We start from the raw sequence: 25,349 nt of genomic DNA on the forward strand, positions 1-25,349 counted from the left end.
TTTTAGATGAAAATTCATGTATTTGGTTAAAATTTATTTTCTTGAAAAATCACTGTTTTTTGGTTGAAAATTGAACTCTTTAATCTAAAGATTCATCATAAATTGAAAATCTAAACCTGCCCAGTGGAAAAATATATTTTTGTTTTGTTGAGAATTCATGTATTTGATTAAAAAGACTTTTTTTCGGTAGAAAATTTTACTATTTGATAAAAAATTAGTTTACTTTAATAAAAATTAAACAATTTTGTTAAAAAGTAATTCTTTTCCCTGAAAATTCTTCATTTTACTTTATTTATCGTGAATTTGAAATTTAAAACTGTATAGTGGAAATGTTTTTTTTTTTAGATGAGAATTCATGTATTTGGTTAAAATTTATTTTCTTGAAAAATCATTGATTTTTGGTTGAAAATTTACTTTTCAACTGCAAAATTGGACTCTGATATTGGAAAATGGATCTTTTTCAGTTCAAAATCGATATTTTCAGGTAGAAAATTAATATTTTTCTTTGAAAATATATCCATTTGATTAAAAGTTCTTCTAGATTGTTAAAAATTGATGAAATTCAATTCTTTCCTCGTTGAAAACAGCCATCCTCATTTTTTGTATCATCCTAATGTAAATTCTTGATTATATTTAAGAAAATCCAATTTTCGATCCTTTTTTTTTGTTTTTTTTTTTTTTGTTTTTGTAGAAAGTTGATTCAACCCACGGACTAATAACAACAGTGGCTTACAAAATAGGCAAATCAGCTGCAATTTACGCTCTCGAGGGTTCGGTTGCTGTCGCAGGAGCTGCTTTGTCTTGGCTGAGAGACAATATGCAAATGCTCTCACATATCACACAGTCTCAGACTTTGGCAGAACAAGTTCGGTGCTCTGGTGGCGTTTATTTTGTGCCCGCTTTTTCCGGATTGTATGCACCCTATTGGCAACAAGACGCAAGAGGGTGAGCCCTTTTCTTTCTTTTCTTTTCTTTTTTTTACAGAAACTTCTTAAACTACTCCATTTTTTACTCAAAAATGATCTTTTATTTATTTATTTTATATATTTTTTGAGTTTCTTGACTTTTTTTGTAAGTTAATTTCTTTAGGTCATAATTTTATTATTTTCTTGAAATTTATAATGAACACAAAATTTAACTATTCCATGTTTGGTTGAAAATTGATATTATTCAGTTGTAAATTGATCTTTTTTTTTTTTTAATGAAAATTCATAGTTTTTTCTGAAAATTTTACATTTTGTTGAAAATTCCGTTTTTTTTGTGTCTTACTTTTTTTATTCGAAAATTCGAAAACTTACCTATTCGATTTTTAATTAACAATTAATCAAAGTCATTCTTTTGCATGACAATTCTTTATTTTAGTTGAAATTTCATCTCTTTGGTTAAAAAGTTGATTATTTTCTTGAAAAATCATTGTGTTTTGATTAAAAATGTATTTTTTTTACTGAAAGTTAAACTGTTCAAGTAGAATTAAAATTAAAAATAGTATAGTCGAAAATCAATCTTTTTCAGTTAAAAATTCAATTATTGATCTTTTTTTTAGTAGAAAATTCATGAATTTGGTTAAAAAATCGTTGCTTTTTTCGGTCGAAAATTAATCTTGGTGGAAAATTTAACTGTTTGGTTAAAAATTAGTCTAATTTTTTGAAAATTATACAATTTTGTTAGAAAGTTTGTTTTGTTTTTTTAAAAAGTCCACTATTTTATTTGTGTCTTACTTTTTTTATTCGAAAATTCGAAAACTTAACTATTCGATTTTTGATTAACAATTAATCTTTTTTAGTTCAAAATTTAATTACTTTGTTGAAAATTATTTATCTGAAAATTTATTTATTCCATTTTCCGTTAAAAATGTATTTTGTTTTTAAGTCAAAAATTTATGGATTTGGTTGAAAAGTCTGTAATTAAATTTGAAAGGGTGTCTTTTTTTAATTGAAAATTCAAAAATTTCGTTGAAGATCTTCATATTTTGTTGCAAAATCTTGTCTTTTCTGTTGTAAAAAATGCTCTTATTCTTTACAAGTAAATCTTCTTGTTTAAAAATTAAAGTATTCTAGTTCAATATTTATTATTTTAGTTGCAAAATTCATCTTTTACTTTTTAAATAAAATTATTTTGTTAAAAATTAATATTTTAAAATGATAATTTAATTATTTCATTTTCGATTTGAAATTTATCTTTTTTAATTAAAAATTTATTTATTGAACAGTTTTGTTGAAAATTTGTTTATTTGCGTTAAGCTTTTTTTTAAATTAATATTTTAACTGAATATTCAACTATTCAATTTTTTATTGAAAATTTACTTTTTTTTGGGTAAAAATGAATTTTTTTAAATTGCAATTTGAAATATTCCATTCTTGGATAAAAATTTACCTCCGTTATACGAGTAGCAAAATTAAAATATAAGGTTGACATTTCATGCATTTAGTTGCAAAATTGTTGGAAAATTAATATTTTTTGTTGAATATGTAACAATTTTGTCGAAAATTAATTTTTCCGAAATTTAGTATTTTGTAATAAAAATTTAGCTTCTATTTTGGTTGAAAATTAATGTTTTTAGTCAAAAATTCATGAATTTCGTTGAAAATTTGGTAGAAAATTCATATTTTTTATTGAAAATGTAATCATTTTGTCGAAAATTAGTTTTTTTTTTAATTAATATTTTTAAATAAAAATTTAATTATTCCATTTTCGATTCAAAATTTATCTTTTTTAATTAAAAATTTATTTTTTGTTGTTAAAAAATTAACTGTTTTGTTGAAAAATCGTTTATTTGCGTTAAGGCTTTTTTTCAATTAATATTTTAACTGAAAATTCAACTATTGAATTTTTTATTGAAAATTTACTTTTTTGGGGTAAAAATTAATTTTTTTAAATTGAAAATTGAAATATTCCATTCTTCCATAAACACTTACCTCCGTTAGATGAAAATTAAAATATACGGTTGACAGTTCATGAATTTAGTTGCAAATTTGTTAAAAATTATTATTTTTTGTTGAAAATTTAACAATTTTGTCAAAAAAAATTTTTTTCCGAATTAATATTAGTATTTTGTATTAAATATGTAGCTTCTATTTTTGGTTGGAAATTGGTGTCTTTAGTCAAAAATTCACGAATTTCGTTGAAAATTTGGTATTTCTGAAATTTATTTTTTTAATAAAAATTTTAATTCCATTTTTTTGGTTTATTTGCGTTGAAGTTTTTTTTTTAATGACTATTTTAACTAAAAATTCAACTATTCAATTTTTGTTTCAATTTGGTTGCAAATTTGGTAGAAAATTAATATTTTTTCCTAAAAATTTAACAATTTTTTTGAAAGTTCGATTATTTGCGTTTAAGTTTTTTTTCAAATTAATTTTTTTAATAAAAATTGAACTTCTATTTTTTATTCAAAATTCATCTTTTTGGGTAAAAATGAATTTTTTTAAACTAAAAATTAAAATATTCCATTCTTGGATAAAAATTTACCTCCGTTATACGAGTAGCAAAATTAAAATATAAGGTTGACATTTCATGAATTTAGTTGCAAATTTGTTGAGAAATTAATATTTTTTGTTGAAAATTTAACCATTTTTTCGAAAATTAATTTTTCCTAAATTTAGTTTTTGTAGCACAAATTTAACTTCCGTTTTTGGTTAAAAATTGATGGTTTTTAGTCGAAAATTTATGAATTTTGTTGAAAATTTGATAGAAAATTCATATTTTGTGTTGAAAATTTAATCATTTTGTCGAAAATTAACTGTGTTTTAAAAATTAATATTTTTAAACAAAAATTTAATTATTCCATTTTTGATTCAAATTTCATCTTTTTTATGTGAAAATGGATTGAAAATTTATTTATTTGCGTTGAAGTTTTTTTTAATTTTTTTTTTTCTGAAAATTCAACTATTCTATTTTTTATTCAAAATTCATATTATTGGGTAAAACTTAATTTTTTAAAAATAAAAATTGAACTATTACATTCTTAAACAAAAACTTGCCTTCGCTAGAGGAAAATTAAACTATACGGTTGACTTTAGTTGAGTATGAATTTAGTTGCAAATTTTTTGGAAAATTAATATTTTTTGTCGAAAATTAAAAAATTTTGTCGAAAATAGATTTTTTCGCGATTTGGTTTTTTAATAAAAATTCAACTTCTACTTTTCGTTAAAAATGAATCTTTTTTATTCGAAAATTCATGAATTTGGTAGAAAATTGAATCATTTTTTCGAAAATTAGATTCAAAATTAATCTTTTTTAGATAAAAATCGATATTTTCGTGTTTGAAATTTAACTGTCTTGTTGAAAGTTCTTTTAATTTTGTTGAAGTTTTTTTGTTGAAAATTATTTTTTTTTACTGTAAATTCAACCATTCTGTTTTTTATTCAAAATACATCCGTTTTTGGATAAAACTTAATTTTTTTCATTAAAAATTGAACCATATAATTCTTGGATAAAAACTTGTCATCGTTAGAGGAAAATTAAACTATACGGCTAACTGTTCATGAATTTAATTGCAAATTTGTTAAAAATTATTTTTTTTTGTTGAAAATTTAACAATTTTATCGAAAATTAAATTTTCCGAAATTTAGTATTTTGTAATAAAAATCTAGCTTCTATTTTTGGTTGGAAATTGATGTTTTTAGTCGAAAATTCACGAATTTCGTTAAAACTTTGGTAGAAAATTCATATTTTTTGTTTAAAATTTAACACTTTTATCGAAAAATAATTTTTCTGAAATTTAGTTTTTGTAACAAAAATTTTAATTCCATTTTTTTGATGAAAATTGATGTTTGTTAGTCAATAATTCATGAATTTCGTTGAAAATTTAATCATGTTGTTGAAAATTAATATTTTTAAATAAAAATTTAATTATTCTATTTTCGATTGAAAATTGATCTTTTTTACATAAAAATGGATTTTTCGTTGTTACAAATTTAACAGTTTTTTTGAAAATTCGTTTATTTGCGTTGAAGTTTTTTTTTAAATGAATATTTTAACTAAAAATTCAACTATTCAATCTTTGTTTCAATTTGGTTGCAAATTTGGTAGAAAATTAATATTTTTTCCGAAAAATTTAACAATTTTGTTGAAAGTTCGATTATTTGCGTTTAAGTTTTTTTCAAATTAATTTTTTTAAACTAAAAATTAAAATATTCCATTCTTGGATAAAAATTTACCTCCGTTATAGCAAAATTAAAATATAAGGTTGACATTTCATGAATTTAGTTGCAAATTTGTTGAAAAATTAATATTTTTTGTTGAAAATTTAACCATTTTTTCGAAAATTAATTTTTCCTATATTTTGTTCTTGTAGTACAAAGTTAACTTCCATTTTTGGTTAAAAATTGATGGTTTTTAGTCGAAAATTCATGAATTAGAGGAAAATTAAACTATACGGTTGACTTTAGTTGAGTATGAATTTAGTTGCAAATTTGTTGGAAAATTAATATTTTTTGTCGAAAATAGATTTTTTCACGATTTGGTTTTTTAATAAAAATTTAACTTCTACTTTTTGTTAAAAATGAATCTTTTTTATTCGAAAATTCATGAATTTGGTAGAAAATTGAATCATTTTGTCGAAAATTAGATACAAAATTAATCTTTTTTAGATAAAAATCGATATTTTCGTGTTTGAAATTTAACTGTCTTGTTGAAAGTTTTTTTAATTTTGTTGAAGTTTTTTTGTTGAAAATTATTTTTTTTTACTGTAAATTCAACCATTCTCTTTTTTATTCAAAATACATCCGTTTTTGGATAAAACTTTTTTTTTTCATTAAAAATTGAACCATATAATTCTTGGATAAAAACTTGTCATCGTTAGAGGAAAATTAAACTATACGGTTGACAGTTTATAAATATTTTGTTGAAACATCATCTTATTAGTAAACAAATTTGTTTGTTTTTCTTGAAAAGTTGTATTTTTTCGTCGAAAATTAGTTTTTGCGGTAGACGGAAAAATAAAACAGGGCAAAAAACATAGAATTTTATTTTCCAAGATTTGATTAAAATTTGTATCGTTTTTTTTTTTTTTCTTTTTTTTCTTTTGCAGAGTAATTTGTGGAATCACGGAAGACACACAACAGTATCACATTATTCGAGCAGCTTTGGAAGCAGTCTGTTTCCAAACTCGTGATATTCTCGAAGCCATGGCGAAAGATTCGGGAACGACAATGTCGTCTTTACAAGTTGACGGTGGAATGACTGTTAATAATTTGCTGATGCAAACACAGGCAGACATCATTGGAATTACCGTCGGTGAGAGATTAATTAAAAATTTTAAATTTTTTAAATTTAAGAAATTTCAATTAGAGTAAAATTCAAATTTCTATTTAACATCTAATAATCAAATTGATGCCAACTCCTGACAAAAAATCAAGAATCCAACAATTTATTTTTGTCTGAAATTTTTATGTTTTTATTTTTTTATCAGATTGTAATAGGATCTTTTTTTTTGTTCCTTGTGGTCCAAATTTGGTCGTTGGATTTTTGTTTGCAGGAGTTTGCATCAATTAAAAATTGAATTGAAGATTTCCTTGATTGCAATTTAAACAATTAGAAATGTAATGCAAATTTGTATTTTTTTTTTATTTTAGTGAGGCCGAACATGTTTGAAACGACGGCATTGGGAGCGGCAATATTGGCTGGAATCGGAGCCAATCTTCTCGAAATCACAGACATTAATGCGTCGCAAGTTACGAAATTCAGTCCTCAAATTGGAGAAAATGGTAATTTTTTATTTGTTATTATAATTGATTTGTAATGTAATTCCATTGGCAGACTTTAGCACTCTTTTCCCTCTCGGGAATTTTTTTTTTTTTTAACGGAAAAAATAATAATAATTTTATTTTTGTTTAAAAATTGACATTTTCTTGTAGAAAATTCCTTTTTTCGGATTGAAAATTACAATTTTTGGTAGAAAATTGAAAATTTTATTCGAAATTTCGTGTATTTTCTTAAAAACGGTAATCTTTTTTCTTAAATTTAATTATTTAGGAGAAAATTCTCCTATTTGATGGAAAATGAAATTTTTGTTGTTGAAAATTTGTGTAATTTCTTGAAAATTGAAGCATTTTATTGAAAATTCAACAATTTAGTTTTAATTTTCCTGCATTTTGTTGAAATTTCGTCTTTTTTTTGTAGAAAATTATTCTTAATGGAGAATCAAACTTTTTATTTTGAGAATTCAATTATAAAGCAGGAAATTCATCTTTCTGGTTTTAAAATTTATCTTTTTTTCTTGAAAACTTTATCTATTTTTATGGAACTTTGGTAAAAAAAATTATCTATTTGCTTGAAAATTAAACTATTTGATAGAAAATTAACTTTTTTTTCGTCGAAAATTCGTATATTCGGATTGAAAATTCCAACATTTTGTAGAAAATTCATGAATTTAGTTGGAAATTTGTAATCTTTTTTTCTTAAATTTAATTATTTAGGAGAAAATTCTTCTATTTGATGGAAAATGAAATTTTTTTATTGAAAATTTGTATTTTCGGATTGAAAATTCCAATGTTTTGCAGAAACTTCAACAATTTATTTTGTGCATTTTCTTGCAATTTTTTCTTTTTTTTTTATATAAAATTATTCTTGATGGAAAATTAAACTTTATATTTTGAAAATTCAATTGTTTAGCAGAAAAATCGTATTTTTGGATTTTAAATTTATCTATTTTGTTGAAAACGTTATCTATTCTTATAAAACTTTTATCCTTTTTTTGTAGAAAGATAACAAAAACTCATATATTTGACAGAAAATAAATTTTTGTTTTTGAAAAATCGTATTTTCGGATTGGAAATTACGTTTTGTAGAAAGTTCCAAATTTTAGTTGAAATTTCGTGTTTTTTCTGGAAAACTGTAGTCTTTTTTATTTATTTAATTATTTGATAGAAAATTCCAATGTTTTGTCGAAAATTCAACAATTTAGTTTAAATTTTCTTCAATTTTGTTGAAATTTCGTCTTTTTTTGGTAGAAAATTTTATTTTGAACATTCAATTATTTAGTAGAAAATTCGTCTTTCTGATTTTAAAATTTATCTTTTTTCTTGAAAACTTTATCTATTTTTATGGAACTTTGGTAAAAAAATTTATCTATTTGCTTGAAAATTAAACTATTTGATAGAAAATTAACTTTTTTTTCGTCGAAAATCCGTATATTCGGATAGAAAATTCCAATATTTTGTAGAAAATTTACGAATTTAGTTGGAAATTTGTGTAATTTCTTGAAAATTAAAGTATTTTTTTTTAATTTAACTATTTGGTTAGAAATTTAACGTTTTTTGTTGGAAATGTAACTGCTTTGCAGAAAATTCAACAATTTATTTTGTGCATTTTCTTGCAATTTTTTTTTTTTTTTTTTTTTTTTTTTTTTTTGGTATAAAATTATTCTTGATCGGAAATTAAACTTTATATTTTGAAAATTCAATTGTTTAGCAGAAAAATCGTCTTTTTGGGTTTTAAATTTATCTTTTTTGAAGAAAACTCATCTATTTGACAGAAAATTAAATTTTTTGGTTGAAAATTCGTATATTTGGATTGAAAATTACGTTTTGTAGAAAATTAAAAATTTTAGTTGAAATTTCGTGTTTTTTCTTGAAAACTGTAGTCTTTTATTATTTAATTATTTGGTAAAATATCAACTTTTTTGTTGAAAATTGAACTATTTCATAAAAAATTCAGCAATTTAGTTTACATTTTCTTGCATTTTGTAGAAATTTCGTCTTTTTTTGGTAGAAAGATATTCTGGATGGAAAATTAAACTTTTTATTTTGAAAATTCAATTGTTTAGCAGAAAATTCGTCTTTTTGGATTTTAAATTGATCTCTTTTGTTGAAAACTTTATCTATTTTTATGAAACTTTTTTTTTGTAGAAAGATAACTTTTTTGGTAGAAAATTCATCTATTTCCTAGAAAATTAAGCTATATGATTGTGGAAAATTGAAAAATTTAGTTGAAATTTCGTGTATTTCCTTGGAAACTGTAGTCTTTTTTTTTAATTTTATTTGGTAGAAAAATAACTTTTTGTTTGAAAATTGAACTATTTTATAATAAATTCGACAATTTAGTTTAAATTTTCTGGCATTTTGTTAAAATTTCGTCTTTTTTTTATTGAAATTAATTTTTCATTAAAAATTAACATCTTATTTTGAAATTATTTGGTTTTAAAATTCATCTCTTGGTGAAAATTTAATCATTTTTGATAAAAAATGTAACTATTTTGATTATTTTGGTAGAAAATTCAACTATTTGGTTTTGAATAAATGTTTTTGTTAAAACTTCACATATTGTGTTAAAAATTCAACTGTTTTGTGTGAAAAAATCTTCTTTTTGCTTTAAAAATTCACCTATTTTGTTAAAAATTCCACTTTCTTAAAAAATCAACTATTTGGTTAAAAATTGATCTTTTTTATTGGAAATTCAACTGTTTTGCAAAATAATCCACAATTTAGTTTAAAAATTCGTGTGTTTGATTGGAAATTTATCTGTTTTAAGGAAAAATCAACAATTTTGTTTAAATTTCGTGCATTTTTTTGAAAATTCGTATTTTTTGGAAAAGTTACTTGTTATGGAAGATTAACTTTTTATTTCAAAAATTCATTTGCTTTGCAGGAAATTCAACTTTCTGGTTTTAAAATTTATCTCTTTTGTTGCAAATTTAATATATTTTTATAGAACTTTCGTATTTTTTTTTTTTTTTTTGGTAAAAAATTAAGTTGTCATTTTGAAAATTTTAATTGTTTAGCAGAAAATTCGTCTTTTTGGTTTTTAAATTTATCTCTTTTGTTGAAAACTTTATCTATTTTTATGAAACGTTGGTTGAAAATTCATTTATTTGCTTGAAGATTAAAATATTTGATATAAAATGAACTTTTTTTTGTTGGAAATTCATATTTTCAGATTAAAAATTCCAATTTTTCGTAGAAAATTGAAGAATTTAGTTGGAAATTTTTATACTTTCTTGAAAATTGAAATATTTTATTTTTAATTTAGCTGTTTGGTAGAAAATTACCTTTTTTTATTAATAATACAACTGTTATGCAAAAAATTCAACAATTTATTTCCTTCATTTTGTTGCTATTTCGTTTTTTTTTTTTTGTAGAAAATTATTCTTCATGGAAAATTAAATTTTTTAGCAGAAAAATCGTCTTTTTGCTTTTAAAATTCATCTCTTTTGTTGAAATTTTAATCTTTTTTTGTAAAAACCGTAACTATTTAGTTTAAAATTAACATATTTATTGAAAAATCTACTGTTTTACTAAAAATTCAACAATTTAGTTTAAATTTCATGCATTTTCTTGAAAATTTAACTTTCTTTGGCAAAAAGTAATTTTATATGGAAAATTAACTTTTCATTTCGAAAATTCACTTGCTTTGCACTAAATGAACTTTTTTTTATTGTTAATTCGTATTTTCGTATTTAAAATTACAATCTTTTGTAGAAAATTAACTTTCTTATTAATAATTCAACTCTTATGCCAAAAATTCAACAATTTATTTCGTGCATTTTGTTGAAATTTCATCTTTTTTTTGGCAGAAAATTAAGTTTTTATTTCAAAAATTCAATTATTTAGCAGAAAATTTGTCTTTTTGGTTTAAAAATTTTGTTGAAAATTTAAACTTTTTTCTGGAACTTTGGTCTTTTTTGTAGAAAGATAACTTTTTTGGTAGAAAATTCGTATCTTCGGATTAAAAATTCCAATTTTTTGTAGAAAATTCAAAAATTTAGTTGGAAGTTTCTGTAATTTCTCGAAAATTAAAGTATTTTTTTTAAATGTAACTATTTGGTAGAAAATGAACTTTTTTATTAATAATTTTTTACGAAACTTTTATCTTTTTTTTTGTAAAAAGATCACCTTTTTGTGTAAAATTCGTATTTTCGGATTGAAAATTCCAATATTTTGTAGAAAATTCAACAATTTCTTGAAAATTGAAGTATTTTATTGAAAATTCAACTATTTGGTTATAAAATTAACATTTTGTTGGAAATTCAACTGTTTTAAAGAAAATTCAACAATTTAGTTTAAATTTCGTGCATTTTGCTAAAAAGTTATTTTTAATGGTAAATTAACTTTTTATTTTGATGATTCAATTGTTTAACAGAAGATTCGTCTTTTTAGTTCAAAAATGTCTCTCGTTTGTTGAAAATTTTTTTTAAACTTTTGTCTTTTTTGTTAGAAAGATAACCTTTTTGGTAGAAGAAGAATCATGTATTTGATAGAAAATTAACTTTTTTTGTTGAAAATTCAAGTATTTTGGTATAAAAATCAAGAAAAAAAAAAATTAATGGTTGAAAATTGAAGTATTTTTTTGAATATTTAACTATTTCGTAGAAAATAAACTTTGTCTTTTTATTATGAATCTTTAAAAAAGGAATGGATTTTTATCCAAATAGTTGAATTTTCAACCCAAAAGATGAATTTTTTATAGAAAATATTAATTTTTTATTAAAAAAGATAAAATTTCAACAAAATAAAGATTTTCTCTTTGTTTGAAAAATCTTGTATTTTGTTGAAATTTTTTATTTTTTAATAGAAAATTAATAATTAAATAAAATTAATAATTTAGATGGAATTTCGTTCATTTTGTTCAAATTCGTCTTTATAGTAAAAAATTATTGTTGATGGAAAATTAACTGTTTATTTGTGAAATTCAATTCTTTTATACAAAACATTTTTTTTTTATTGTCTTGTTTTAAAATTTATCTTTTTTGTTGAAAATTTAATCTTTGTTTTGTAAAAATTGTAATTATTTGACCGAAAATTCTGGTATTTTTTAAAAGTTTTGTCTTTTTTGGTAGAAAGTTAATCTTTTTGGTTGAAAATTCAACTATTTGGCTGAAAATTATTTTTTTTTCTTTTCTTCTTTTTTGAAGATTCATCATTGAAATATTCTGTTTTACTTTAATTGTTTTGTAATAAATTCAACTTCTTAGTTTGAAAATATATTACTTTTGGTGAAAATTCCATATTTTTTATTGGTACAAAAAAAATTCGACTATTCTGTTGTAAATTGAAATAATCATTTGAAAATTTTACTATTCGGTTGAAAATTACTGTTTTGTTATGTTGAAAATTCATATTTTCGGGTTGAAAATTGAACAGTTTTATAGAAAATTTAGTTAAAAATTCATTTTTCCTTTTTTTAGAAAATTAATCTTGGTGGAAAATTTATTTATTTACTGAATATTCGTTATTGTGGTGTAAAATGCATTTTTGAATGTTGAAAATTCAAATGTTTGGTTTAAATATTACATCGTCAAATATATCTGAAAACGCGAATTTTCAATAACAAAAAGTTCATTTTGTATCAAATAGTTCAATATTCAAGCAAATAGATAAATTTTTTACCAAAAAGGTTAACTTTCTACCAAAAAAGACAAAAATTAAAAAATAAAAAGACGAATTTTCTGCTAAACAATTGAATTATCAAAATGAAAAGTTAATTTTTCATTAAGAATAATTTTCTACAAAAAATACGAAATTTCAGCAAAATGCACCAAATAAATTTTTGATCTTTTTTTCATTCGAGTTGAATTATTAATAAAAAAAGTTAATTTTCTACCAAATAGTTAAATTTTTAAAAAAAATACTTCAACTTTCAAGGAATTACACCATCAAAAATAACTTTTTACTTAAAACGACGAATTTTCAGCAAAATGCACGAAATTTAAACTAAATTTTTGAATTTTCTTTAAAACAGTTGAATTTCCAACAAAAATGTTAATTTTTTAACCAAATAGTTGAATTTTCAATAAAATACTTCAATTTTTAAGAAATTATACGAAATTTTCAACTAAATTGTTGAATTTTCTACAAAACATTGGAATTTTCAACAAAATGCACGAAATAAATTGTTGCATTTTTTACATAACAGTAGAATTATTAATAAAAAAGTTAATTTTCTACCAATTAGTTAAATTTCTCAAAAAAATACTTCAATTTTCAATAAATTACATTTTCAAAACGAAAATACGAATTAACAATAAAAAAAGTTCATTTTCTATCAAATAGTTTAATTTTTAATCTAATAGATGAATTTTCTACGAAAAAAAGACAAAAATTCTATAAAAATAGATTAAATTTTCAACAAAAGAGATGAATTTTAAAATCAAAAAGACAAATTTCCTGAAAAGAAAATGAATTTTCAAAATAAAAAGTTGATTTTCCATAAAAAATTACTTTTTGCCATTAAAAGTCGAATTTTCAACAAAATGCACGAAATTTAATCTAAATTGTTGAATTTTCAGTTAAAGAGTTGATTTTACAACCAAAATTAGTTCAATTTGTATTTAAAAAAAAATAGTTCAATATTTCACCAAAGTTATTTTGAAGCAAATTTAACTATCAGGTTGAAAATTTATGAATTTTGTTGAAATTTCATTTTTTTGTAGAAAATCAATTTTTTATTTTTATCTATTAATCTATTAATTATATATTAATATACTTTAGTTCAAAATTAAAGTATTTTGTTGAAAATTAGGCTGGCTTAATTAAATCAAACTTTTTTTTTGTAATTTAAATTATAATCTTTTTTGGTGAAATATTAACTCATACTTTTTGTTAAAAATTTATCTTTTTAGGATAAAAATGTAACTTCTTGGTTGAAAATTGAACTACTTCCATAAAAGTTCATTTTTTTAATCAAAGATTCATCATTTCAGTTGAAAATTCGTTTTTTTTTATGTTTCTAATGTAAAAAATTAATTTTTTTAAACTGAAAATTTAACTGTTTTGTTTAAAATTCAACTGATTGGTTATGAATTAACTTTTGGTTGAAAAATCACATTCACAGGTTGAAAATTGAACTATTTTTATAAATAATTCGTCTTTTTGGCTTGAAAAATCAATAATTTGGTTAAAAATTAATCTGTTTCGTTTGAAAATTATCTCCTTTTTATTGAAAATTCTATCTTAGTGTAGAAAATATGTATTTTAAACTGGAAAATTCAAAATTTTGATAAAAATATAACTTATTTCGTTGAAAATTTATGTAATTCAATGAAAATTCATTTTTAGTGAAAAAATCATTTTTTTTTTTATTAAAAATCAATTTTTAAACTAGAAACTGAACAATTTTACAACATAATAGTTGAATTTACATCCAATAAAGATTCCAGATGACTTTATTGTTAAATTATCAACTCTTATATTTTTTGTTTAAAATTCATTCTTTTAAGTTAAAAATGTAACTCTTTGGTTAAAAGTTAAATTATTTTCGTAACATTTCATTTTTTTGCCAACCGAATTAGTTTAATTTTCAGTTTAAAAATCTAATTTTCAACAAAAAGAAAAAGAATTTTTTAAAAAATTGTTCAATTTTCAACCTTTTGTACCAAATTCAACGAGTTGACAGAAGATTTAAATATTTGGTTGAAAATTCGTGTTTTTTTATTTTCTACAAAAAAAATGTTTAAATACGAATTTTCAACCAAATATTTAAATAAATGATTTAATTTTATGTAAACAAGTTGAATGAATCTTTTTTGGTACAAAATTGATTTTTTTAGTTGAAAATGAAATTTTATATTAATAATTCAACTTTGAAGTTTGCAAAATTTGGTATTTTTTACAATTTATTTATTTTAAAGTTAATTTTCTATGTTAAAAAAGATTTTTTAGGATTTAAAAATAATCTTTTTTGGTATTAAAATCGTATCTACATTGCTTGTATTTACGATTATTTATTCCCCTATTTTCTTTAAAAAAATGACACTATTTCCCTCGTTTTGAGAGCATTTTAGATCATAATATCTAAGTTTATATAAATAGTTTTGTTGAAACAAAAAATTAAATTAAATCTTAATTTTTTCTTACATTTTCAGAACGAGATATTCGATACACAAAATGGAAAATGGCAGTCGAAAGGTCATTGAACTGGGATAATTCATCAGCTCCTACGTTTGATAGTTAAGAAAGGGATTTTAAAAAATTTATAATCGTTTTGCTCTCTCCAATTTTGTTTTTTGTTTGTTCTGTTTGTTTTTCAATTCGGAAGATGTCATTTTATCATTATCACAGTTTAGATAATTCACTCTAGAATTTAGAGTTTGCTATTTAGAATTTAAAACTTGACATTTTCCAAAAATCCAAACATGATCAGAAAATATGGATTGGAATTTCGAATCATTCTAAAATTCTCCTCTTTTTTTTTTTAAATTAAATTAAATTAGCGCAAGTTCAGAAATTTAGGTAGTATCAAAATGACGAAAAAATTACTTTTAATCGAGATACTTAACTTTGAATTTAATTTTGGAAATTAGGAAAATGATTTTCGGAAAATTGTCGTAATTTCCAATTGCAGATTTCGAAGCATGATTTAGGTTATTTGAAATATAAAAAAGAAAACGTAATGTAGAAAGGCTCATGGCATATTTTTCTACATTCCAGAGCTCGAAACGAAGAGTAGATATCATTAAATTAGGTAATTAAAGTTTAAATTAAAAAATTGAATTTATTCAATTTCGACAATTAATTAATTGAATTAGGCGAAGTATTTATTTAAGTATTTTGTCTGCGATGCACATTCATACGCTACAATAATAATAATTGATTGCAGCGCAAATATTTTATTGTTATCCAAAAAATGTAGGAAATTTCCGAAAGTTTTGAGTAAGTGGAAGGAAAGAGTTTTTTTTTTTTTTTTTGTAATTTATATTATATAATATGTGATATACCTGTGTACTTTACAAGTTTCCTTTCCGTGAAACAGCATACATGATTTTCTTGATTTGTACGTTGGGAATCCGAAATATTTTGTGAATACTCTGTTAATTTGATTTTGAAAATTAATTTGTCCTTTCAATTCGAATTTTAATTAATTTTTTGCAATTTTAATTCGATGCGAATCGTAGGCGTTTTTTTTTTATTTTTATTTCTTATTCAACTTTCGGTCCAGAAAAGCTTTCTTTGGATTCTTATTATATTTTTGACTCAATTTATATAATTATATCATTCGACAATATATGTATAAAAATGTTGTTAAAATGCAATTTTAGACGATTTTTTATTGTTGAAGTCGTTGAATTGCTTTGTTGAAATGTGCGGGTGCGAAACGAAAGTGAACAAAAAAAAATAATAATAATAAACATTTATCGTGTTGATTTAATTTTGCAGTTATTTATTTGGATTTACCTCTGGATTTTTATTAATATTGTTAATAGTTTGGGATTGAATCGTTTTCCCGCAGAAGAAAATTATTTTTGTGATATCGGCTGCAAAAAAAATTTGTGCCGATTCCTCACATTTAATTTCTTATGGTGGGGTTTTCAAGAAAAATTTTTTTGTTTATGATTTCCTTCAAATTTTTAAAACATTTAGAAAATATTTTATCTGGAAAACCTCACATTTTTTTATATTTAAAAATATTTTTCAAAAGTTTCCGGGATGATTTTTTTTATTTGAAAATTTACCTTCTTCATTTTATAGTAAAAAATGTACCTTTAGAAAAAATGCAGTAATAAGATTAAAAAGTCCTGAATAATAGAATTCCCGTATAAACTCATTTTCGAATAATGAAATTCCCGAAACTGCAAAGTTTCCAAATTTTATTATTCGAGTATATATATAAAATTCTCGCGGAAACTTTTTAAAAATATTTGGAAAAATAAAAAAATGTGGGGTTTCCCAGAAAATATATTTTTTCAATTTAAAAAAAAAATTGAAGACAATAATAAAAACGATTAAATTTAGACTAAAGTTTGCATCGAAAAAAACGAATTTTCAGTCGAAAAGATGAAGTTTCAACCCAGAAGAATAATTTTGGAACAAAAAATGAAAGTTTTCAACAAAATACATGAATTTAGTGACCAATATATAGTTGAATTTTCAACTAAATAAAATGAATATTTTATTAAAAATTTAATAGTAAAATTTTGAATCAAAAAAATTAATTTTTCAAGAAAATATTTAAATTTTCCAAAATATAAAAAAAAATTGTCAACCAAAATGACGAATTTTAAACTAAAAAGAATAATTTGTTTGACAAAAAAACGTATTTTCAACGAAATTAATAAATTCTTCAAGCATATAGCTTAAAAGTAAATTAATTTTTAACAAGAAAAAAACTAATTTCAATTTTTTGAAAAGAATTTTTAACAAAATAGTTCAAATTTTAACCAATAAAATGAATTTTCAATAAAAAAAGGTAAATTTTTCACTAGAAAGAAGAATTTTTAACCAAGAAGAATAATATATATATAAAATTTGCCTTTAGTCAAAAAATTATTCTTTTTTGTTAAAAAAATTGTTTAAAAAAATTGAAATAAGTTTTTTTCTTGTTGAAAACTAATTAATTTTTAAACTATAAGCTTCAAAATGTATTTATTCCGTTGAAAATACGTTTTTTTTTTTACTAAAAAAATTATTCTTTTTAGTTAAAAATTCGTCTTTTTGGTTGACAATTTTTTGAATTTTAACCATTTTCCTGGGAAGTTAATTTGTTTATTCAAAATTTAACTATTCTTTTTGTAATAAAAAATGCATTTTATTTAGTTGAAAATTCAACTATATATTGGTTACTAAATTCATATATTTTGTTGAAAAGTTTCATTTTTTGGTACCAAATTATTCTTCTGGGTTGGAAAATTCATCTTTCTAATTGAAAATTTGTTTTTTCGATGAAAAATTTATTTATTTTGTTTACAAATCTTTTTTTTTAATTCTTTACTTTTTAATTGAAAATAAAATTTATAACCTGAAAATATAATTTTAATTTCTTGTTTAAAATTTAGATTTTTAGATATTTTTTTTTTTTTTGAGCAGAAGATTTTTTGTTTACACCAATTATTTTTTGGTTGAAATTTGAACTATAAAATTTGAAATACAAACTTTAATGATTAATATGTATTAAAAAAAACAAGATTTTATTTAAATTTTAATTAAGCAGCTAGTAAACTCCTTGATTGAAATTGTTATTTAAAAATTACGCTACATTTCGCCGATCACGTGATAAATTTGGCGCGAATGTGACAGAAAAGCGCCTCTATCGATTAAATATGTAACTAATTGACGTCACATTCACACGTGCTTCGTTCGTCGTAAACACAAATATTTGTGTTTTTTTTTTTTCAAAAAAAAATAATAATGATGAGTTTAATTTTCTGAATACAGAAAACCTTTCACAAAAATGAGTATCGTCCCTCAGAGAATGTTTTATTACTGGAATCATTTTCCCTTTGAAGACTGCTGTCGGTGGCTAAGTTATGGAAATGGTAAAAAAAAATTTCTTATTTTCACCTAAAACGCCACAGAATTTGAGTAATTCTCATCTTATTTTGTCTTTGGCTCTCAACGTTTTTGATAAAAACTGCTGTCACAGCCTTTTTCATCATTCTTCGAAGTTAAAAAAGGTCAAATTCTTATATTTTGAGGTTAGGTTTTTCAGAGAGAAAATTCAATTTGAAATTCATCTGAATTCTTATTAATTATACAATCGTTATTTACACTTAATAATAATTTCATTATAAATTTTTGTATTCCAGGTTATATTTTGTCTCTTAGGGAAGTTTCTTTTGGAATTAGTGACGGTATGTTTTTTAGAAATTTGTCTTTCAACAATGCTCTCGACTTTAAATTAAATGCGAGGAGAATTAATCCAGAAAGAATTGATCTTGGTCCTGTTTATAATATTTCGTAAGTTTTGTCAATTAAAATTAATTATTTTTCCTAACGTGTAACTACTCTAGAAAATTTCCCAATTTTCTATTTTTTTCCCCCTATACTTCCAAATTTTCCGCTTTTCCCTCTTTTTTTAAATATACTAAAATTAAAATAAGACAAAAAAATTGCATTCAAATTTCAAATAATTGTTTTTTTTTTCATAAAAAAACTTGGTTATTGTAATTTTAATAAATAAATAATATTTATAACAAAAATTTAATTGTTATTTATTATTTATTATTATTTGAGAATTTTATTATTCACAAGTTTTATTATATAGGAATATCATTATTCGGAATTTTTATTATTTGGACATTTCATTATTCGAGAATTTTAATTTTAAGAAATTTTCTTATTTACGAATTTTATTGTTCAGAAATTTTATCATTCGAAAAATTTCTAATTTGTCATTTTATCTTTTATGTTTCAGTAATCGGAAATTTTACACTGTCGGGAATTTTTCTTTTTCATGAAAAATTTTATAATTCAGGGATTTTATTATTCGGACATTTTGCAGTTTCGGGAATTTCATTTTTCGAAAATTAAATTATTCGGGAATTTTATTATTATTTTGGAATTTTTTAAAGCGGAAATTTTATTATTAGAAAATGTTATTATTCAAAGATTTTATTATTCAAGAATTCAAGAATTTTTCAAATCGGTCATATTATAAACTGTTCGGGAATTTTTCAAATTGGAAATTTTATTATTTTTCGGCCATTTTATTTTTTATATTTTAGAAATCGGAAATTTTACATTGTCGGGAATTTTATTTTGCATGAAAAATGTTGTAATTCAGGAATTTATTGTGCAGAAATTTTGCAGTTTCTAAAATTTCATTATTCGAAAATTCGGAAATTTTATTATTAGGAAATTTTTCCAATTTGGTATTATTATAAACTATTCTGGAATATTTTATTATTCGGAAAATTTTTAATTCGGAAATTTTATTATTCGGGAATTTTCCAATTCGGTATAAAGTGTTCGGGAATATCATTATTCGAGGATTTTGTTATTTACGAGTTTTATTAATATTTGAGAATTTTCTTAGTCCAAAATTTTTTAAAGCGGAAATTTTTTTATTCAAAAATTTACTTATTTAGATATATGATTATTCGAAATTTTTATTATTTGGACATTTTATTATTCCAGAATTTTATTATTAAGAAATTTTATTATTCAGAAATTTTATGATTCGAGAAATTTCTAATTTGTCGTTTTATTTTTTATATTTTAATAATCGAAAATTTTACATTGTCGGGAATTTTATTTCGCATGAAAAATTTTATAATTCAGAAATGTTATTGTTCGGACATTTTTCAGGGTCGGGAATTTCATTATTCGAAATATAAATAATTCGGGAATTTTGAAATTCGGTGGTATTATAACCTGTTGGGAAATTTTTCCAATTCAATATTATTATAAATTATACGTAAATTTTATTATTTGCGAATTTTATTGTTTTAGAACTTTATTTATTTGAAAATTTCACTATTCTCAAATTTTTCAATTACAGAATTTTATTACTCGGGAATTTTCTAATTAGTTTTTATTATAAAATGTTCGGCAATTTTTTTATTCGGGAATTTTATTGTTTGGGAATTTTCTTAGTCTGAAATTCGATTATTTGAAATTTTTATTGTTCAGAAATTTTTCAATTATACAATTTTATTACTCGGGAATTTTTCAATTAGGTATTATTTTTAATTGTTTGGAAATTTTTTTTCTCGGGAATTTTATCATTCACGAATTTTATTATTTGGACATTTTATTATTGGGAAATTTTATTACTTGTGAATTTTATTGTTCAAGAATTTTCCAATTGGGTCATTTTATTTTTTATATTTTTTTATAAACGGAAACTTTGGACTGTCAGAAATTTTATTTCTCATGCAAAAGTTTATAATTAAGGAATTTTATTATTCGTAAATTTTTCAATTAGAGAATTTTATTATTTAGGAGTTTTATTCTTGAGGAATTTTTTATTTCGGGAATTTTATTTTTCAGGCATTTTATTATTAAGGAATTTTATTATTCAGAAATTTTCCAATTCAATAATATTATAAACTGTTTGGAAATTTTATTATTCGGAAAATTTAAAATTCGAGAATATTATTCTTCGGGAGTTTTATTATTCGGAAATTTTATTATTTGGAGATTTGACTATTCGGAAATTTTTCAATTATAGAATTTTATTACTCTGACATTTTCCAATTAGGTATTATTATAATCTGTTCGGGAATTTTCCAATTCGGTATTATTATAAACTGTTCTGGAATTATTATTTGGCAATTTTATTATTCCAAAATTTTATTATTCCGAAATTTTTTAATGCGGACATTTTATTATTCGAAAATTTTATTATTAGGAAATTTTATTATTCGAGAATTCGAGAATTTTTCAATTCGTTCATATTATAAACTGTTCGGGAATTTTCCAATTAGGAAATTTTAATATTTGGCCATTTTATTATTAGAAAATTTTATTATTCAGAAATTTTATCATTCGAGAAATTTCTAATTTGGTAATTTTACTTTTTCTAATTTAGTAATCGGAAATTTTACACTGTCAGGAATTTGCTATTTCATTCAAGATTTTATAATTCAGGAATTTTATTATTAGGAAATGTTGCAGTTTCGGGAATTTCATTATTCCTCAATTTTTCAATTAGAGAATTTTATTATGCGGAAGTTTTACAATCTGTTCGGGGATTTTTCCAATTCTTTATTATTATAAACTATTCTGGAATTTTATTATTCTGGAAGTTTATTGTTAAGGAATTTTATTAATTTGGAAATTTCATTATTCGAAAATTTTTCAATTATGGAATTTTATCATTCGAAACTTTTCCAATTAGGTATTATTAAAAAATGTTCGGCAATTTTTTTATTCTGGAATTTGATTATTCGGAAATTTTATTATTTAGGAAGATCATTATTCGTAATTTTTATTTGTTTGGACATTTTATTATTCGATGATTTTATTATCAGGAAATTTTCATATTTAGGAATTTTATTATTCAGAAATTTTATCATTCGAGAAATTTCTAATTTGGTCATTTTATTTTTTATATTTTATTAATAAGAAATTTTACACTGTCGGGAATTTTATTTTTCATGAAAAATTTTATAATTCAGGAATTTTATTATTCGGAAATTTCATTATTCGGAACTTTTATTATTCGGAAATTTTGCAGTTTTAAGAATTTCATTATTCCAGATATAAATAATTTGGGAATTTTATTATTAGGGAATCTTTCAATTCTGTAGTATTATAATCTGTTCGGGACATTTTCCAATTCGATATTATTATAAATTGTTTGGAAATTTTTTTCTTCGGAAATTTTATTACTCTGGAATTTTCCAACTTGGTCATATTATAAACTGTTCAAGAATTTTCCAATTCTTCATTATTATAAACTGTTATGAAATTTTAATTTTCGGAAAATTTATTATTCGCGAATTTTATAGTGTCGAGAATTTTTTAGTGTCAGGAATTTCATTGTTCGAAAATTAAATAATTCAGAAATTTTATTATTCGAAAATTAAATTATTCGGGAATTTTATTATTCCTCAATTTTTCAATGAGTATTATTCTAAACTGTTTGAAAATTTTAATTTTGTTTTTATTTTCCAATTTAGAAATTTTATTTTGCGGAAATTTTATTATTTTGGAATTTTATAATTCAGGAGTTTTATTATTATTTGGGAATTTTATTATTCCAAAATTTTTTAATGCAGAAATTTTATTATTCCAAAATTTTATTATTTAGCAATATCATTATTCGAGAATTTTATTATTAGAAAATTTTATTATTCGATGATTTTATTATTCGAGAATTCGAGAATTTTCCAATTCGATCATATTATCAACTGTTCGAGAATTTTCCAATTCGGAAACTTTAATATTTGGCTATTTTATTATTAGGAAATTTTATTATTCAGAAATTTTATCATTCGAGAAATTTGAAATTTGGTCATTTTATTTTTTATATTTTAGTAATCGGAATTTTTAAACTATCCGGAATTTGATATTTCATTCAAAATTGTATAATTCAGGAATTTTATTATTCGGGAATTTTCCAATTCGTTGGTATTATAATCGGTTTTGGAATTTTTCCAATTCTTTATTATTATAAACTATTCTGGAATCTCATTATTCGGGAATTTTCCAATTCTTTATTATTATAAACTGTACCGAAATTTTTTTAATTCGGAAATTTTATTATTTGGTAATTTGATTATTCGTAAATTTTCCAATTATAGAATTCTATTATTCGAGAATTTTATTTTTTGGGAATTTTATTATTCTGAAATTTTATTATTTAAAAATTTGATTATTCGGACATTTTTCAATTATAGAATTTTATTACTCTAGAATTTTCCAATCAGGTATTATTATAAATTATTTGGAAATTTTATTTCTTCGGGATTTTTATTACTCTGGAATTTTCCAACTCGGTCATATTATAAACTGTTGGAGAATTTTCCAATTTAGAAATTTTATTATTTGGATATTTTATTATTAGGAAATTTTATTATTGAGAAATCTCATTACTAGAAAATTAAATAATTCGGGTATTTTATTATTTGGTAATTTTTCAATTCGGCAGTATTATAATCTGTTCGGGAATTTTTTTAATTCTTTATCATTATAAACTATTCTGGAATTTTATTATTCTGGGAATTTCCAATTCTGTTTTATTATAAACTATTCGGGTATCTTATTATTCGAAAATTTTATTATTCGAAAATTAAATAATTTGGGAGTTTTATGTTTCGGGAATTTTATTGTTCGAGAATTTTATTATTCGTAAATTTTCTAATTAGACAATTTTATTATTCGGGAGTTTTAGTCTTTAGGAATTTTGTTTTTCAGGAATTTTATTATTCGGAAAATTTTAAATTCGGAAATTTTTCAATTAGAAAATTTTATTATTCGGGAGTTTTATTCTTTAGGAATTTTTTCTTTCGGGAATGTTTGTTCAGGAATTTTATTATTGGGAAAATTTCAAATTCCAGAATGTAATTATTCGGAAATTTTATTATTCGGAAATTTGACTATTCTGAAATTTTTCAATTATAGAATTTTATTACTCGGAAATTTTCCAATAATGTATTATTATAAACTGTTCGGACATTTTTTTATTCATGAATTTTATTATTCAAGAATTTTCCAACTCGGTCATAGTATAATCTGTTTGGGCATTTTCCAATTTAGAAATTTTATTATTCGAACATTTTATTTTTAGTAAATTTTATGATTCAGAAATTTTATTATTCAAGAATTTTCCACTTCGGTCATTTTATTTTTTATATTCTTGTAATCGAAAATTGTACACTGTCTCAAATTTTATTTTTCATCCAAAATTTTATAACTCAGGAATTTTATTATTCGGAAATTTTGCAGTTTCGGGAATTCTCCAATTCGGTAATATTATAAACTGTTCTGAAATTTTATTTTTCGGCAATTTTATTGTTCGGAAATATGAATATTCGGAAATTTTATTATTTGAAAATTGTATTATTAGAGAATGATTCAGTTCCGTTTTATTATGAATTGTTCGGGAATATTAGTTTTTAGGAATTTACCAATTCGATAATTTTACAATGTCGGAAATTTTATTTTCTAAAATTTATCTGTCCTCACATTGTTACCTTGGCCTTGGCTGTGATTGAAGAATCAATTTTTTTTTCAAAAACTTCTCAATCTGACGAATCCTGAAAAATAGAATTTCCGAACCGAAAAATTTGAGAATAATAACCTTCCCGAATAAAAAAAATCCCGACAGTTTATAATATTACCGCATAATAAAATTCCCGACATATAAAATTCCAGAGTTGAAAACTTTTTGAATAATAAATTTTCCGAATAAAAAAGTTCTCGAATAATAAAATTCCCGAATAACGAACTTCCCGACAGTTTATAAAATTACCGAATTTGAAAATTTTCTAACAATAAAATTCCTGAATAGATATTACCATTTTTATTTTTAAAAATGTGTATACTTTATAATTTGACCTGAATTTATTTATTTTATATTTTTTTGTTATTCATTTTTACCCCGGCTTTGGCTACGATTGAACAAAGTTTTTTTTCAAAAACTTTTCAATAGGACGACCGACGAATCCCGAAAAATATAATTCCTGAACTGAAAACTTCCTGAATAATAACATTTCCGAATAATAAAATTCCCGAATAACAAAATTCCCCACATTTTATAATATTAACGAATAATAAAATTCCTGAATTATAAAATTTCCGAGATATAGAATTCCAGAGTTGAAAAATTTTGGAATAATAAATTTTCCGAATAAAAGTTCTCGAATAATAAAATTCCTAAATAATAAAATTCCCGAGCAATTAAATTCCCGACAGTTTATAATATTACCGATTTTGAAAATTTCCGTACAATAAAATTCCTGAATAGAAATTACCATTCTTAATTTTTAAAAATGTGTATGGTTTATAATTTGACCTGAATTTATTTAGTTTTTAATTTTTTGTTATTCATTTTTACCCCGGCTTTGGCTACGATTGAACAATCAAAGGTTTTTTTTCAAAAACTTTTAAATAGGACGACGACCGACGAATCCCGAAAAATAAAATTCCCGAATAACAAAATTCCCGACAGTTTATAATATTACCGAATAATAAAATTCCTGAATTATAAAATTTCCGAGATATAAAATTCCAGAGTTGAAAAATTTTGGA

At 21.9% G+C, this 25,349-nt stretch overlaps 3 protein-coding genes across 5 annotated transcripts in view; 2 read left to right on the forward strand and 1 right to left on the reverse strand.

Moving 5' to 3' along the window:
- LOC117180968 (glycerol kinase) overlaps positions 1-16,083 on the forward strand; it is a 72,562-nt gene extending 56,479 nt beyond the window's left edge. For both annotated transcript variants that reach the window (XM_033373585.1, XM_033373645.1), the window contains exons 7-10: positions 692-945; positions 6,032-6,237; positions 6,576-6,707; positions 14,801-16,083. In XM_033373585.1, coding sequence (XP_033229476.1) covers positions 692-945; positions 6,032-6,237; positions 6,576-6,707; positions 14,801-14,889 — 681 coding nt within the window. In that variant the 3' untranslated portion in view covers positions 14,890-16,083. The remainder of the gene's footprint in view (positions 1-691; positions 946-6,031; positions 6,238-6,575; positions 6,708-14,800) is intronic.
- Positions 1-25,349, reverse strand: part of LOC117180859 (golgin subfamily A member 6-like protein 22) — a 129,917-nt gene that overhangs the window by 30,716 nt on the left and 73,852 nt on the right. The window lies entirely within an intron of this gene.
- LOC117181139 (DNA primase small subunit-like) overlaps positions 17,936-25,349 on the forward strand; it is a 20,550-nt gene continuing 13,136 nt past the window's right edge. For both annotated transcript variants that reach the window (XM_033373735.1, XM_033373785.1), the window contains exons 1-2: positions 17,936-18,187; positions 18,458-18,608. In XM_033373735.1, the coding sequence (XP_033229626.1) occupies positions 18,103-18,187; positions 18,458-18,608 (236 nt within the window). In that variant the 5' untranslated portion in view covers positions 17,936-18,102. The remainder of the gene's footprint in view (positions 18,188-18,457; positions 18,609-25,349) is intronic.

Source organism: Belonocnema kinseyi, chromosome 1, assembly GCF_010883055.1.
Source record: "Belonocnema kinseyi isolate 2016_QV_RU_SX_M_011 chromosome 1, B_treatae_v1, whole genome shotgun sequence".
In the NCBI taxonomy this organism is placed as follows: domain Eukaryota; kingdom Metazoa; phylum Arthropoda; class Insecta; order Hymenoptera; family Cynipidae; genus Belonocnema; species Belonocnema kinseyi.